This window comes from Mobula hypostoma, chromosome 17 (genome assembly GCF_963921235.1).
Source record: "Mobula hypostoma chromosome 17, sMobHyp1.1, whole genome shotgun sequence".
In the NCBI taxonomy this organism is placed as follows: domain Eukaryota; kingdom Metazoa; phylum Chordata; class Chondrichthyes; order Myliobatiformes; family Myliobatidae; genus Mobula; species Mobula hypostoma.
The window spans coordinates 1,318,848-1,336,547 of record NC_086113.1 but is presented as its reverse complement, the minus strand read 5'-3'; the positions used below and the strand labels follow the sequence as shown (position 1 = coordinate 1,336,547).

At 44.8% G+C, this 17,700-nt stretch overlaps 1 protein-coding gene and 1 long non-coding RNA gene across 3 annotated transcripts in view; one reads left to right on the top strand and one right to left on the bottom strand.

The window, feature by feature from the left end:
* Positions 1 to 17,700, bottom strand: part of LOC134357664 (serine/threonine-protein kinase 31-like) — a 136,775-nt gene that overhangs the window by 425 nt on the left and 118,650 nt on the right. The window contains exons 20-21 of the mRNA XM_063069284.1: positions 14,215 to 14,340; positions 6,558 to 6,626 (exon numbers count right to left, since the gene is read on the bottom strand). Of these exons, the coding sequence (XP_062925354.1) occupies positions 6,558 to 6,626; positions 14,215 to 14,340 (195 nt within the window). The remainder of the gene's footprint in view (positions 1 to 6,557; positions 6,627 to 14,214; positions 14,341 to 17,700) is intronic.
* LOC134357665 (uncharacterized) overlaps positions 1 to 17,700 on the top strand; it is a 57,975-nt gene that overhangs the window by 23,937 nt on the left and 16,338 nt on the right. For both annotated transcript variants that reach the window (XR_010020690.1, XR_010020691.1), the window contains exon 2: positions 12,376 to 12,600. This is a non-coding gene — a long non-coding RNA (uncharacterized LOC134357665). The remainder of the gene's footprint in view (positions 1 to 12,375; positions 12,601 to 17,700) is intronic.

The following is a 17,700-nucleotide window of genomic DNA, read 5'->3' as shown; positions in this document are numbered from 1 at the left end:
TCTGCCAAAAAATATTCTCTATCTGTTTGGTTTCAGTATTTCCTGGTGATTCCCACTCCTCTCTCTCTGTAAGTAATTCAGGCAATACAGAGGAACTCAGCAGGTCAGGCAGTACCTCTCCAGGACAATAAACAGTCAATGCGTTGGGCTGAGACCCTTCATCAGGACATAATTTAAGTAATAATTATTGCAAACCCAGCTGCAAAAGGACGAGGGGCTTGCAACCCCATCCAGTAGAAATCCAGAGCTGCAGAAAACGGCAACAGAATCTCCAAAGACCTCATCCATTGGTGAGGAGGGATCATTGATGGGCTGTAGTTGAAAGTAGGGGTGATGGGTTTAAGTTTCACACGGGACAACAGACAAAAGCAGCAAATTCAGGTCCCAGTTAGAGATACAGAGCAAGGACACAGGCCTTCGGTCCATGTGGATATTCTAACACTCACCTTCAGACTAAATCCATGCCAATTTACTTCATTTCTCTACCCGTCCCCTCCACATTTTCATTAGGGAGGGCTTAAACACTAAGAGGTTCCTTAACGTTGTCATATCTTCACTACCCCCAGCTAAGCTCCCCCTATCTATTAAATGCTCCCAATGGCCTGCATCTCAAATAGCCTCTGACAACCAAGTCCAGCATGTGGCGTTCGCATGTGACCCTAAGACATAAGAGCAGAATTAGGTTATTTGGCTATCAAGGATCATGTCTGATCCTTTTTTCCACTCCTCAGCCCCACTGCTCGGCCTTCTCCCCCATAACCTTCGATGCCATGTCCAATCAAGAACCTATCAAGCTCTGCCTTACATACACCCAGCAACCTGGTCTCCACAGCCGCCTATGGTAATAAATTCTGCAAATTCACCACCCTCTGACTAAAGAAATTTACCCGCATCTCTGTTCTAAATAGATGTCCCTCTATCCTGAGGCTGTGCCCTCTTGTCCTAGACTCCTCCACCATGGGAAACATCCTTTCCACATCTACTCTGTCTGGGCCTTTCAACATTCAAAAGGTTTCAATGAGATCCCCCCTCATCCTTCTAAATTCCAGTGAGTACAGACCCAGAGCCAAATGTTCCTCATATGATAACCCTTTCATTCCTGGAATCATCCTTTCGAACATCCTCTGAACCTTCCAGAAAGCTCAGGTCCCTGCACTTGTATTCCAGACTGCTTGAACGAATGCTAACATTGCATTTGCATTCCTCACCACCGACTCTACCTGCAAGTTAACCTTTAGGTTGTTCTGCAGAAAGACTTTAAAATGCCTTTGCATCTCAGAGTTTTAGATTTTCTCCCTGTTTAGAAAATAGTCTGCACATTTATTTCTCCTACCAAAGTGCATCACCATGCATTCCGACATTGTATTTTATTTACCACTCTCTTGCCCATTCTCCTAATCTGTCTAAGTCCTTCTGCATCCTACCCATTTCCTCAACACTACAGGTAGCAATCCAAAAATTTCTACCCAGTAGATCCTGCTTCTCAGCTTTCTAAATTCTCTTTTCAAGAACTCTTTGCTTTTCTTTCCCATGAAAAGTGCGTGAAGGGGAGTTGAGGGAGGAAGAGAGTTTGAGGGAGAGTTGGAGGGACAAGTAGGTTTGAAGGAGAGAGTTTGAGGGAGGGCAGGTTTTGAGGGAGGTAGAGGTTGAGGGACAAGGAGGTTTTGAGTGGGTGAGTTAAGGGCGAGAAGATTTCAGGAGAGACAGAGTGTGGGAGCGTAAGTTTTGAGCGATGGGGCGATTTTTTGGGCAGTGCAATTTTGAGGGACGAGGAGGGTTTGGGGGAGTGAGTGGGACAAAGCTTTTGGAGGAGTGTGAGACTGAAGAATGGGGAGGTTTTGGCAGAGTTTAAGGGACAGGGAGGTTTTGGGGGAGTGAGAGTTTGAGGGATGGGGAGGTTTTTGGAGAGTAAGTTGGAGGGACAAGGAGGGTTTGGGGAGTGCAAGTTTGAAGGACGAGTAGGGTATGGGGGAGTGAGTGTTTGAAGGACAGCTTTTGGAAGAGTGTGAGACTGAGGAATGGGGAGGTTTTTGGCAGAGTTTAAGGGACAGGGAGGTTTTGGGGGAGTGAGAGTTTGAGGGATGGGGAGGTTTTGGGGTAGTTTGAGAGTTTGAGGGATGAGAGCAGAAGTGGTTGAGGCAGGTTCGATGTTGTCGTTTAAAGTTAAATTGGATAGATATATGGACAGGAAAGGAATGGAGGGTTATGGGCTGAGTGCAGATCGGTGGGGCTTGGTGAGAGTGAGAGTTCGGCACGGACTAGAAGGGCCGAGATGGCCTGTTTCCATGCTGTAATTGTTATATGTTATATGTCATCAGTACCAATATGTACCAAGACATCTGGCTGCTCTCCCTCTCTCTCCAAGACTTTGGCTTAGTTACTAAGCCTGGTGGAATGGTTTCTACCAACAGAAGGGGTAAAGGCTCGCTACTGGTGCCCTAAAACCAGTCATTGGGCAGATAGGGTCTGTCAGCATTGCTTGGCAGTTCATCTAGAAGGAAAATGCTCAAACTCTGCTGTCTTGTAGTCATACCCACTCACAGGGAAAGCTTTGTGAATAAACCCCAAGTAAAATCCAGAGCTGGAGTCCAAAATTCCTGTGCCGGTATATAGAACAAGGCAGATGAACTTGTGGCATAGTTACAGATTAGCATGTATGATGTTGTTGGCATCAATGAATTATGGCTGAAATAAGATTATAGTTGGGAACTTAATGTCCAACAATTCACATCGTATTGAAAAGATGGAGAAGAAAGAGAGGGCGGGCATTGCTGTGTTCGTTAAAAAAAAATTAAATAAAATCATTAGAAAGAGGTCACATAGGGCTGGAACGTGTTGAATCATTGTGGATAGAACTAAGGAACTGCAAGGGTAAAAAGACCTTATTGGAGTTGCATACAGACTCCCAAACAGTAGCAAGGATGAGGTCTACAAGTTACAATGGGAGAAAATGCATACCAAAAGAGCAATATTCCAATAGTCATTGGGAATTTCAACATCAAAGCTTCATTTTATTGTCAAAGTATGCATGTACAATACAGCTCTAATATTTGTCTTCACCAGATAGCCGTGAAAGGCAGAAAGATGCAGGTAGATTGGATAAATCAGGTTGGTGCTAGATTCCAGAAGGGGGAAGATCTAGAATGTGTATGAGACAGCTTGTGGTTGAGCCCACTAGGGGATCAGCTATTCTAGATTGTCTGTTCTGTAATGCACCAGAATTGATTAGAGAGCTTAAGAACTCTTATGGGCAAGTGATCATTATAAGATCAAATTCACCCTGAAATTTAAGAAGCTAGAGTCAGATGTATCAGTATTACAATGAAGTAAAAGGAACTACAGAGCCACGAGAGAGGAGTTGGCCAGAATTGATTGGAAAATAATACTGGCAGGGATGACAGCAAAGCAGCAGTGGCTGGAATTTCTGGATACAGTTTGGGAGACCCAGGATATATACATCCCAAAAGAGGAAGACGTATTCTAAAGTCAAGATGACACAACTGTGGCTAACAAGAGAAGTGAAAGCCAAAAAGAGGTCATTCACTAGAGCAAAAATGAATGGGAAGTTAGATGATTGGAAGGCTTTTAAATACCAACAGACAGTGACTAAAAAGTCATTAAGGCAAAGATAGAATACAAAAGTAAGTTAGCCAGTAATATTAAAGAGAATACCAAAAGTTTCTTCAGATGCATAAAGTGCAGAAGAGGTGAAAGTGGACATCAGACTACTGGAAACCAATGCTGGAGACAGTACAGGAGACAACAAAATGTCAGACAAACTGAATAAATATTATGCATTAGTCTTCATTGTGCAAGACACTAGCAATATGGTGGAAGTGCCAGGTGTGAGGGGCCATGAAGTGTATGAAGTTACCATTACTAGAGAGAAGGTTTGAGAAACTGAAAGGTCTAAAGGCAGATAAGTCACCTGGACCAGATGATGTTCACCCCAGAGTTCTGAAAGAGGTGGCTGAAGAGATTGTGATGGCATTAGTAATGATCTTTCAAGAGTTACTAGATTCTGGAATGGTTCTGGAAGACTGGAAAATTGCAAATGTCACTCCACTCTTCAAGAAGGGAGAGAGGCAGAAGAAAGGAAACTATAGGCCCGTTAGTCTGACCTTAGTGGTTACGAAGCTGTTAGAGCCGATTATTAAGATTGAGTTATCAGGGTACTTGGAGGCACACGATAAAATGGGCTGTAGTTAGCATGGTTTTCTCAAGGAAAAATCTTGCCTAAACATCTGTTGGAATTCTGAGGAAATAACCAGCAGGATAGACAAAGGTGAATCAGTGGATGCCATGTAATTGGATTTTCAGGCGGCCTTTGACAAGTTGTCATACATGAGGCTGCTTAACAAGCTATTAGCCCATGGTATTACAGGAAAGATACTAGCATGGATAAAGCAGTGGCTGATTGGCAGGAGGCACAGCGGGAATAAAGGGAGCCTTCTCTAGTTGGCTGCCAATGACTGGTGGTGTTCCACAGGGTCTGTGCTGGGACTGAATCTTTTTATGTGAAATGTCAATGATTTGAATGTTCAATGGCTTTGTTGCAAAGTTTGCAGATGATATGAAGACAGTTGGAGGGGAAGGTAGTTTTGAGGAAGTAGACAGGCTACAAAAGGACTTGGATAGTTTAGGAGAATGGGCAAAGTGGTGGCAGATAGAATACAGTGTCCGGATGTGTATGATCATGCACTTTGGTAGAGGAAGTGAAAGGGTTGATTATTTTCTAAATGGAGAAAAAAAATACAAAGAACTTGGATGCAAAGGAACTTGGGAATCCTTGTACAGGATTCCCTAAAGGTTAATTTGCAGATCCAGTCTGTGGTCAGGAAAGCAAATGCAATGTTAGCATGCATTTCAAGAGGACGAGAATATAAAAGCAAGGATGTAATGTTGAGAATTTATAAAGCACTGGTAAGGCCTCACCTGGAGTATTGTTAACAGCTTTGAGTCCCTTAGCTTAGAAAGGATGTGCTGAAACTGGAGAGAGTTCAAAGGAGGTTCACAAAAATGATTCCAGGATAGAATGGTTTGTCATATAGAAAGTGTTTGATGGCTGTAGGTCTGTATTCACTATTCAGAAGAATGAGAGGTGGCCTCATTGAAACCTATCGAATGGTGAAAGGCCTTGGCAGAATGGATGGAGGGAGGATGTTCAGGACACAGCCTCAGAATTGATGGGCATCCTTTTAGAACAAAGATGAGGAGGAAATTCTTTGGACAGAGTGAATCTGTGGAATTCTTTGCCACAGGCAACTGTGGAGGCCAAATCTTTATTTGTATTTAAGGCAGAGGTTGATAGATTCTCGATTGGTCAGGGCATGAAGAGATACGGAGAGAAGGCAGGAGACTGGGGATGAGAGGAAAATTGGATTAACCATGATGAAATGGCAGAACTGCCAGATGGCCTAATTCTGCTTCTGTATCTTATGGTCTTATGATCATATATTGTCTTATAAGGCAATCCAACATTGAGATCAACACTGACTGGCCAACTGCTGCAATGCCACTGGTGCCAAACTGTATAGGTGTCTGTCAGTCCTATAGATTCATCAGCTGCACGGGCAACAGCTTGCTCTCCCTATTGTACTGCCCTGGCTTGCGTATCATGCAGGCAGCTAGGACACAACATCTGTGGTCGTCCCTGACCAATGTAGGGCCAAAAAAGAAAGAGCTACAAGGAGAGACTGAATAGGCGGGGACTGCTTTGTCTGGAGTGAAGTTGAGTGGCAACCTCACGTTGGTTTATAAAATCAGGAGGGATGTGGATAAAGTGGATCGTCATAGTCTTTGCCCCCAAGACAGGGGAGCCTGAAACAAGAGGGCATAGGTTTGCGAGAGCAGAAAGAACTGAAGCCATCTTTAATATTTATTTCTTTATTATTTAGAGATAGAACACTCTTCCCGCCCAAAGAGCCCGCTCCATCCAAGTACATTCATGTGACCAATTAACCTATGGACCCATGGCATGTGGGAGGAAACTGGAGCATCGAGAGGAAGCCCACACAATCAGGTCACAAGGAGAACATACAAACTCCTTACAGACAGTTGGGGGGTGGGGAGGGGGTACTGAACCCCGATTGCAGGGGCTGTAGTAGTGTTACACTTGCTGCTAAAGTACTGTGCGGAAAATTGCTGCTGGATGTGATGCATCTCTCGAATGGCACGAATATTAAAATACTCTGAATTTAAACAGTGATATTCAGTACTAACTCACATACACTATTCAACTTACTCATATCCACAATACCATCAGGAATTAAACAGTGATATTCAGTACTAACTCACATACACTATTCAGCTCACTCATATCCACAATACCATCAGGAATTAAACAGTGATATTCAGTACTAACTCACATACACTATTCAGCTCACTCATATCCACAATACCATCAGGATTTAAACAGTGATATTCAACACTAATTCACATACACTATTCAGCTTACTCATATCCACAATATCATCAGGAATTAAACAGTGATATTCAACACTAACATGAGAACATCTGCAAATGCTGGAAATCATCAGGACCACTAATTCACTTACCATATTCATCTCACTCAAATCTACAGTACCATCAAGATTTACTGTGAAATCATTCCTTGAAAAGTTCAACTGCAAAAGAAGAAAACAGTATTGTGGTTTAAAATTTATACATTTCTTGCCCCTTTCATTAGAAACAATCTACTTAACACCTCAAGGCTTTTCTGGTATTCAGAAGGAATACTCTTCATTTGTAGAGAGGATGTTTCCACTGGGGGGGGGGGGGATGAAGGATCAGAGGGCAGAGCCTCAGAAAAAATGTCTGTTTAGAACAGAGGTGAAGAGAGGGTAGTGAATCTGTGGAATTCAATCCTAGTCAGCTATGGAGACCAAATAATTGAGTATATTTAAAGCAGAGGTTTATAGGTTCTTGATTATATGGGGAGAAGGCAGGAGAATGGGGTTGAGAGGGATAATAAATCAGCCATAATCAAATGCCGAAGCTGCTTGGCTTTCCAGCATCTGCAGATTTTCTCGTCTGCTCCCATGTCTTATGGCCTTCATTGGTATTCACAAAGGAAGCAGATTGGTTGTTGAGGAATTCAGAGGAGGTACTCAGTGCCTTGGTACAGTTGAAGGTAGATAAATCACTTGGGCAGGTTGCTGCAGGAGGCTGTGTTTCAGTACTGGCTAAAATTTTGACATCTGGGTTGGACACAGGTAGGGTAGATAACTGGATGACAGCAAATATGACCCTCCTTTTCACTAAAGGTTGCAGGGAAAAACCTGGTACCTCTAAAACTGTCAGAGGTAGGACAGACAGTGTAACACATTCTGAGGGACAGTAAGAATGGTAACTTGTAAAGGCAGGGGCAAATAAGATGGCTCAGTTGGAGGCAACTCCTATCTGACTAATTTGATTGAATTCTTTGAAGAGGTAACAAAGAGTATCAATGAGCGTAGGGCAGCAGATGTGATTTACCTGGACTTTATTACAGCTCTTTACAAGTTGGGAGACAAGTCTAAAAGGTTAGGCCCCATGGGGCTCAGGGCAAGCTGGCAAGGTGGATTCACAACTGCCGTGACAATAGGAGATGGACAATGATGGTAAAGAGCTGTTACTGTGAGTGGATGCCTGTACCCCACAGAGATCAGTGCTGGGATCCTCATTCATTATGATGTATGCAAATGAAGATCAGCAAGTACTGTATGCAGGTAACATCAGGACTGGTGGAGATGGTGGTGGTGTGCAGCACAGTTTTAGGCTGCAGGGGGATTTCGGTCTGGTGGGTGGAGCTTAATCCACACAAACATCAGGTGATGCACTTTGGGACCACTAATGAGCCGAGGTTACACAAGACATGGTAACACGTTAGGGGTTACTGAGGTACAGAGGGCAAATCTGAGATCCTCGAAGGTTATAGTTCAGGTAGAAAGGCTTATAGGATACTGACTTTCATTAGTCCGTGAACTAACGAGAAGTTATTCCAATTTTATAAAATTTTGCTCAGACCTCAGCTGGAAAACCATGTGCAGTTCTGGTTAACCCATGTCTGCTAGAGCCTGGAGGCCAGTTCTGGGGTTAAAGGACTGTGTGTATGTGCATGCACGTGTGGGTGGGAGGGAGGAAAAGGGTTGTCTTGTTGTTCTGCCAAGCATTGTAGGCATGCTATGTTGGTGCTGGAAAGTGTGGTGACACTTGCGGGCTGCCTCCAGAACAGCCCAGCTGTAAACAGTCGATGTTTCAGGCTGAGACCCTTCATCAGGACTGGAGAAAAGATCAGAAGTCAGTGGAAGAAGGTGGGAGGAAGGGAGGAAGAAATACAAAGCAGTAGATGATAGGTGAAATGGGGAGCGGGGGAAGGGTGAAGAGTAAGCTGGGAAGTCAATTTAGGTGAAAGAGATAAAGGGCTGGAGAAGGGGGAATCTGATGGAGGACAGGCCATGGAAGAAAGGGAAGAGGGAGGCGATGGGTAGGTAAGGAGATCAGGTAAGAGAGGGAAAAGGGGGCATTACTGGAAGTTCCAGAAACCGATGTTTATGCCATCAGGTTGGAAGCTCCCTGATACAAGGTGTTGCTCCTCCAACCTGAGTGTGGCCACTGGAATCCCAGGGGACCAATATCCTGGCGGGCTACTGGGCAGAGTTTAAACTAGAATTGTTAAGGGGTGGGAATCGAACTGAAGAGACTGGGGAAGAGGCAGTTGGCTCACAAATAGAGAAAGCTTGGAGACAGTGTGTGAGGGAGGATAGGCAGATGATAGAGAAGGAATGCGATCAGACTGATGGTTTGAGATACTGTATGTCTATTTTAACACAAGGAGTATTGTGAACAAAGCAGACGAGTTTAGAGCATGGACCAGTACTTGGAGCTATGATGTTGTGGCCATTACAGAGACCTGGATGGCTCAGGGACAGGAACGGTTACTTCAAGTGCCAGGTTTTAGATGTTTCAGAAAGGACAGGGAGGGAAGCAAAAGAGGTGGGGGGGCGTGGCACTATTGATCACGGATGCAGACAAGGAGGAAGTCATGGAGGGATTGTCTGCGGAATCTCTGTGGGTGGAGGTTAGGAACAGGAAGGGGTCAATAACTTTGGGTGTTTTTTTTATAGGCTGCCCAATAGTAACAGGGATATCGAGGAGCAGATAGGGAAACAGATCCTGGAAAGGTATAATAATAGAGTTGTCGTGGTGGGAGATTTTAAGTTCCTAAATATCGATTGCAATCTCCCTAGAGCAAGGGGTTTTAGATGGGGTGGAGTTTGTTAGGTGTGTTCAGGAAGGTTTCTTGACACAATATATAGATAAGCCTACAAGAGGGGAGGCTGTACTTAATTTGGTATTGGGAAATGAAACTGGTCAGATGTCAGACCTCTCAGTGGGAGAGTATTTTGGAGATAGTGATCATAATTCTATCTCCTTTACAATAGCATTGGAGAGAAATAGGAACAGACAAGTTAGAAAAACATTTAATTGGAGTAAGGCGATCAGGCAAGAAATTAGAAGCTTAAATTGGGAACAGATGTTCTCAGGGAAAAGTACGGAAGAAATGTGACAAACATTCAGAGGATATTTGTGTGGAGTTCTGCATAGGTACGTTCCAATGAAACAGGGAAGTTACGGTAGGGTACAAAGGCTGTAATAAATCTAGTCAAGAAGAAAAGTTTACAAAAGGTTCAGAGAGCTAGGTAATGTTAGAGATCTAGAAGATTATAAGACTAACAGGAAGGTGCTTAAGAATGAAATTAGGAGAGTCAGAAGGGGCCATGAGAAGGCCCTAGTGGGCAGGATTAAGGAAAACCCCAAAGCATTCTACAAATATGTGAAGAGCAAGAGGATAAGACGTGAAAGAATAGGACCTATCAAGTGTGACAGTGAGAAAATGTATATGGAACTGGAGGAAATAGCAGGGGTACTTAATGAATACTTTACTTCAGTATTCACTATGGAAAAGGACTTGCTGATTGTAGTGATGACTTGCAGCGGACTGAAAAGCTTGAGCATGTAGATATTAAGAAAGAGGATGTGCTGGAGCTTTTGGAAAGCATCAAGTTGGATAAGTCACCAGGACCGGATGAGATGTACCACAGGCTACTGTGGGAGGCAAGGGAGGAGACTGCTGAGTCTCAGGCGATGATCTTTGCATCATCAATGTGGACAGGAGAGGTTCTGGAGGATTGAAGAGTTGCAGATGTTGTTCCTTTATTCAAGAAAGGGAGTAGAGATAGCCCAGGAAATTATAGACCAGTGAGTCTTACTTCAGTGGTTGGTAAGTTGATGGAGAAGATCCTAAGAGGCAGGATTTATGAACATTTGGAGAGGTATAATATGATTAGGAATAGTCAGCATGGCTTTGTCAAGGGCAGTTCATGCCTTACGAGCCTGATTGAACTTTTTGAGGATGTGACTAAACACATTGACGAAGGAAGAGCAGTAGATATAGTTAATACCGATTTTAGCAAGGCATTTGATAAGGTACCCCATGCAAGGCTTATTGAGAAAGTAAGGAGGCATGGGATCCAAGGGGACATTGCTTTGTGGATCCAGAACTGGCTTGCCCACAGAAGGCAAAGAGTGGTTGTAGACGGGTCATATTCTGCATGGAGGTCCGTCACCAGTGGAGTGCCTCAGGGATCTGTTCTGGGACCCCTACTCTTCATGAATTTTATAAATGACCTGGATGAGGAAGTGGAGGGATGGGTTAGTTAAGTTTGCTGATGACAGAAAAGATTGGACGTGTTGTGGATAGTGTTGAGGGCTGTCAGAGGTTACAGCGGGACATTGATAGGATGCAAAACTGGGCTGAGAAGTGGCAGATGGCACTTAACCCAGATAAGTGTGAAGTAGTTCATTTTGGTAGGTCAAATATGATGGCAGAATATAGTATTAATGGTAAAATTCTTGACAGTATGGAGGATCAGAGGGATCTTGGGCTCTGAATCCATAGAACACTCAAAGCTGGTGCATAGGTTGACTCTGTGTTAAGAAGGCATACAGTTTATTGGCCTCCATCAACCGTGGGATTGAATTTAGGAGCTGAGAGGTAATGTTGCAGCTATATAGGACCCTAGTCAGAGCCCATTTGGAGTACTGTGCTCAGTTCTGGTCGCCTCATTACAGGAAGGACGTGGAAACCACAGAAAAGGTGCAGAGGAGATTTACAAGGATGTTGCCCAGATTGGGGAGCATGCCTTGTGAGAATAGGTTGAGTGAACTCGGCCTTTTCTCCTGGGAGCGACGAAGGATGAGAGGTGACCTGATAGAGGTGTATAAGATGATGAGAGACATTGATCGTGTGGATAGTCAGAGGCTTTTTCCCAGGGCTGAAATGGTTGCCACAAGAGGACACAAGTTTAAGGTGCTGGGGAGTAGGTACAGGGGAGATGTCAGGGGTAAGTTTGTTTGTTTGTTTTTTTTTATGCAGAGAGTGGTGAGTGCGTGGAATGGGCTGCCAGCAACAGTGGTGGAGGCGGATACGACAGGGTCTTTTAAGAGACTTTTGGATAGGTACGTGGAGCTTAGAAAAATAGAGGGCTAGGGGTAAGCCTAGTAATTTCTAAGGTAGGGACATGTTCAGCACAGCTTTGTGGGCTGAAGGGCCTGTATTGTGCTGTAGGTTTTCTGTTTCATCACAGCAGTAGAGGAGGCCATGGACTGACATGTCAGAATGGGAATGGGGAGTAGAATTAAAATGGGTAGCCACTGGGAGATCCCACTTTTTCTGGCAGAGCATAGGGGCTCGTTCAAGAGGTCTCCCAAGGTAGCCTCCTGCATATTGATCAGTCCATGGCTGCCTCTACTAGCACAACGAGGCCACACCCAGGTTGGAGGAGCAACATCTTGTATTCCGTCTGGGTCGCCTCCAACCTGATGGCATGAACATCAATTTCTCAAACTTCTGGTAACAGCCTCCCCCACCCTCAACCATTCCCCATTCCTATTTCCCTCTCTCACCTGTCCATCACCTCCCTCTGATGTGCCTCCCCCTTCCCTTTCGTCAATGGCCTCTACACTCTCCTATCAGCTCCCCCCTTCTCCAGCCCTTTGTCTCTTTCACCGACTTCCCAGCTCTTTACTTCACCACTCCCCCCCACTTCCAGTTTCACCTTTCACCTACTAGCTTGTATTTCTTCCTCCCCTCCTCCACCTTCTTACTCCGACTTCTCATCTCTCTTTCTCCAGTCCTGATGAAGGATCTTGGCCTGAAACGTCGACTGTTTACTCTTTTCCATGGATGCTGCCTGGTCTGCTGAGTTCCCCTGGCATTTTGTGTGTGTCGCTTCGATTTCCAGCATCTGCAGATTTTGTCCTGTTTGTCACTGGATATCCTTAGGTGTGTTGGTTTAAACACTAATGATGTATTTCCACTGTATGTTTCAGTGAATCTTGGTCACCACATCGTAGGAAGGCTACGGTTTGTGCTGGAGAGGAGATTCACAAGGATGCTGCCTGGATGGAACAGTTTGGTTCCAAGGAGAGTCTGGAGCAGTGGGTCCCTTCTCCCTGGAGCACAGGAGGATAATAAAGGATGTACCTGTGGCATGTACTGTATACAATTTTGAAGTGTACAGGGTTGGCTGAAGGGAACTGCTCCTCACATCAAAGGTAGATGAAACAAGAGGTCATGGGTTATAGTGAGGGGAGGGGAGGAATTCAGAGGGAATATGAGGGCGGGGGGGTCTTCACCTGGACGAAGACTGGGAGAGTGGCTGAGAGTCACTGCGAGCAGGTAAGAAGTCTCCAGGTAAAGACTTGTCAAGTGCTTGGTTGTAGAGGGTAATGGACCAGGTGCTGGGTGATGGGGTTAATGTGGAAAGATGCCCACTGGTCAGCATGGACAAGCTCATAACTCCCTGAAAGTTATAGTGGCATACGACATTGAATTCAAAAGTCAGGAGGTTATGTTGCAGTTTTATTAAACTCCAGTTAGGCCGCATCTGGAGTACTGCATACTGTTCTGGTCACCCCATCATGGGAAGGATATTGAGGCTTGAGAGGTTTACCAGGATGCTGGCTGGATTAAAGGGCATGTGCTACAGTGAGAGGTTGGACAAACGGGTTGTTTTTCTGGGGCAGTAGAGGCTGAGGACAGATCCGATGATGTTTATACGATTATTAGAGGCATTGATAAAGTAAACAGACAGTATTGTTTTCCAAGGGTTGAAGTGTCTCATACCAGAGAGGGGGTAATTTCAAAGGAGATGTGAGGGGCAACTTTGTTTACACATAGGGAATGCTGGATGCCTGCAATGCACTAGCTGGAGAGGTGGTAGAAGTAGAAACATTAGAAACTTTTAAAAGACGTTTAGATAGGCACATGAACGATAGAAATGGAGGGATATTGACATTGAGCAGGCAGAAGAGATTAGCTGGCCATTTGATTTCTAGTTTAACTGGACTGGCACAACATTTTCAGCTGAATGGTCTGCTCCTGGGTTATCCTCTTCAATGTTCTACAATGTAGAATAATTGGAAAGGTATGGTATGGGCTGAATGGAGCAGTGAGTTCTGGGCCTAAGAAGCAGCAGGTCCCGGGTCAGAGATTGAGGGGCGACCTCAGGTTTAACTGTCCCAGGCCAGACTGGAAAGGACAAGTATGGCTGAATCACGGTGGTAAGGCCTGAGACTGAAAGCGAGGAATGACCCAGGTTTGGCCAGACTGAAAAGGTCAAGGTGTCAGGTCCAGAGGTGAGGGATGGGTCAATGTTCAGCTCGCTGCTCCGCGAGGTTCAGTCGTCTCTGTGCTGAACTGAGGCAACAACAGCTTCCTGGATCAGCTGCACTGGTGAACGGCTTCGAGGCTGTGCACTCACTTCGGTAAAATTCAGTTCTGAATGATGTTTGCTGACACAATGTTTTTCTCCTCTGCACATTGGGTGTTTGACAATCCTTTTTGTTCTATTGGGGTTCTTTGTTTTGAAGCTGCTTGTAAGTAGGCAAACCTCAAGGATAGAGATAGTATACATACTTGTAAATAAATATACTTCTAACTTTTTGATAATGCTCCAAGTATGGTCTCTTTGGACTTGACACAGCAGCAGAATAACTTAAAGCTCCATGTATCCTAGTTGCATTTATAACCTCTACTGCAACGTAGTTACCATCAGATGGGTAGAGCATATACCTTTGATCTGGTACGCTGCTCCATACTGTACCGGGTAGAGTACCTTAATTCAGGAATGGTGCTGTAAATTGCATTAGGTAGAAATTGGCATTTACCCAGAGGAGCTGGTTTCCGTAAGCAAACATGTCAGATGCAGGAACAACAGCATGGCCACTCCGGACCTCCGGTGCCACCAGGTCTAGTTTATCAGCCACCATCCAACTGACGTTAGTGCGCTGATCCTGACGGTGAAAGACAGGTGGTAACGGTCACGGATCACATTTCTAACTGTTTGAAAATCATTTAAATAATTCTTTTGCAATCTACAGTGATATACTAATTAATAAGCTTCAGTACTTTACACCATTTGAGCAAAAGATTAGCATTATTTGTCACATCTACATGGAAACACAGAGAAAGGTGCTATTTCCATCAACGACCAGGTGCTGGGGCAGCCTCAAGTGTGCTGCGTTTCCCACGCCAACGTAACATGCCCACAGCTATTAACTATCACCTGTATGTCTTTGGAGACTGGGAAGAAACTGGAGCTCCTGGAGCAAATCCACACCGTTAGAGGGAGAACACAGGAATTGAACCCCAATTGCTGGCTTTTAATGGTGCTACAATAACTGGGATGCTACCACATGGGCACGTGGCCAAGTGGTTAAGGCATTGGACTAGCGACCTGAAGGTCGTGAGTTCGAGCCCCAGCCGAGGGAACGTGTTGTGTCCTTGAGCAAGGCACTTAACCACACATTACTCTGCGACGACACTGGTGCCAAGCTGTATGGGTCCTAATGCCCTTCCCTTGGACAACATCAGTGTCGTGGAGAGGGGAGACTTGCAGCATGGGTAACTGCCGGTCTTCCATACAACCTTGCCCAGGCCTGCGCCCTGGAGAGTGAAGACTTTCCAGACGCAGATTCATGGTCTCACAAGACTAACGGATGCCTTTGTTTTGATGCTACCATGCTACCGATGCCTGTATACTCTATACTGGGTAAAGTATTTACCTTTGTTCAGGTACAGTGCTCTATACTGTACTTAAGAGTATTTAAGCAAACAGATATTTAGAGATGAGAGTGGATACAGGACCACTAGAAAATAAGGCCAGAGAAGTAATAAAGAGGACAAGGAAATGGCAGATAAACTATTTTGCATCAGTCGTCACTGTGTAAGACACCAGCAGTGCACCAGATAGAACATAGAATAGTACAGCACAGTACAGGCCCTTCGGCCCACCATGTTGTGACGACCCTCAAACCCTGCCTCCCATATAAGCCCCCACCTTAGATTCCTCTATATACCTGTCTAGTAGTCTCTTAAACTTCACTAGTGTATCTGCCTCCACCACTGACTCAGGCAGTGCATTCCATGCACCAACCACTCTCTGAGTGAAAAACCTTCCTCTAATATCCCCCTTGAATTTCCCACCCCTTACCTTAAAACCATGTCTTCTTGTATTGAGCAGTGGTGCCCTGGGGAAGAGGTGCTGGCTATCCACTCTATCTATTCCTCTTATTATCTTGTACACCTCTATCATGTCTCCTCTCATCCTCCTCCTCTCCAAAGAGTAAAGCCCTAGCTCCCTTAATCTCTGATCATAATGCATACTTTCTAAACCAGGCAGCATCCTGGTAAATCTCCTCTGTACCCTTTCCAATGCTTCCACATCCTTCCTATAGTGAGGTGACCAGAACTGGACACAGTACTCCAAGTGTGGCCTAACCAGAGTTTTATAGAGCTGCATCATTACATCGCGACTCTTAAACTCGATTCCCTCGACTTATGAAAGCTAACACCCCATAAGCTTTCTTAACTACCCTATCTACCTGTGAGGCAACTTTCAGGGATCTGTGGACATGTACCCCGAGATCCCTCTGCTCCTCCACACTACCAAGTATCCTGCCATTTACTTTGTACTCTGCCTTGGAGTTTGTCCTTCCAAAGTGTACCACCTCACACTTCTCCGGGTTGAACTCCATCTGCCACTTCTCAGCCCACTTCTGCATCCTATCAATGTCTCTCTGCAATCTTTGACAATCCTCTACACTATCTACAACACCACCAACCTTTGTGTCGTCTGCAAACTTGCCAACCCACCCTTCTACCCCTACATCCAGGTCGTTAATAAAAATCACGAAAAGTAGAGGTCCCAGAACAGATCCTTGTTGGACACCGCTAGTCACAATCCTCCAATCTGAATGTACTCCCTCCACCACCACCCTCTGCCTTCTGCAGGCAAGCCAATTCTGAATCCACCTGGCCAAACTTCCCTGGATCCCATGCCTTCTAACTTTCTGAATAAGCCTACCGTGTTGAAGGGAGTGAGGGAAGAGAAGTGGGTGCAGTTACTATTACAAGGGAGAAGGTGCTCAAAAACCTTAAAGACCTAAGGGTACCCAAGTCACTTGGACCATATGAACTGCACCCTAAGGGTCTGGAAGAGGAAGCAGTAGAGATTGAGAAGACATTAGTAATGATCTTTCAAAAATCATTGGACTCTGGCATGATGCCAGAGGACTGGAAAATTGCAAATGTCACTCCAATCTTTAAGACAGGTGGAAGGCAGCAGAAAGGAAATTATAGACCAGTTAGCCAGACCTCAGTGGTTGGGAATATGTTGGAGTCAATTGTTTAAGGATGAGGTTATGGAGTACTTGGTGACACAGGACAAGATAGGACAAAGTCAGCACGGTTCCTTCAGGGAAAATCCTGCCTGACTAACCTGTTGGAAATACTTGAGATTACAAGTGGGATAGATAAAGGGGATGCAGTGGATGTTGTACATTTGAATTTTCAAAAGGCTTTTGACAAGGTGCCACACATGAGGCTGCTTATCAAGTTATGAACCCATGGTATTACAGGAAAGTTATTAATACGGTTAGAGCATTGGCTGATTGGTAGGAAGCAGTGAGTGGGAATAAAGGGAACCTTTTCTGGTTAGCTGCCAGTAACTAGTGGTGTTCCGCAAGGGGTCGGTGTTGGGATCGCTTCTTTTTATGCTGTATATAAATGATTTGGACAATGGAAAAGATGGTTTCGTTGCCAAGTTTGCAGATAATACAAAGACTGGTGGAGGGGCAGGTAGTGTTGATGAAACAGGTAGGCTGCAGAAGGACTTAGACAGATTAGGAACATGGGCAAGAGTGACAAATGAAATACAATGTTGGAAAATGCATGACCATGCACTTTGGTAGAAGTAGTAAATGTGCAGACTATTTTCTAAATGGAGAGAAAATCCAAAAAATCTGAGATGCAAAGGGACTTGGGAGTCCTTGTGCAAAACACCCTGAAGGTAAACTTGCAAATCAAGTTGGTGGTGAGGAAGACAAATGCCATGTTAGCATTCATTTTGAGAGCTCTGGAATACAAGAACAGGGCTGTGATGCTGAGTCTTTATAAGACACTGGTGAGGCCTCACCTTGAGTACTGTGAACAGTTTTAGGCTCCTCATCTAAGAAAAGATGTACTGCCATTGGAGAGGGTTCAGAGGAGGTTCACAAAGGATGATTCCAGGAATGAAAAGGTCATGTTTCGAGGAACATTTGATCACTCTGGGTCTGTACTCGCTGCAACTTAGAAAGATGAGGTGGTGGTGG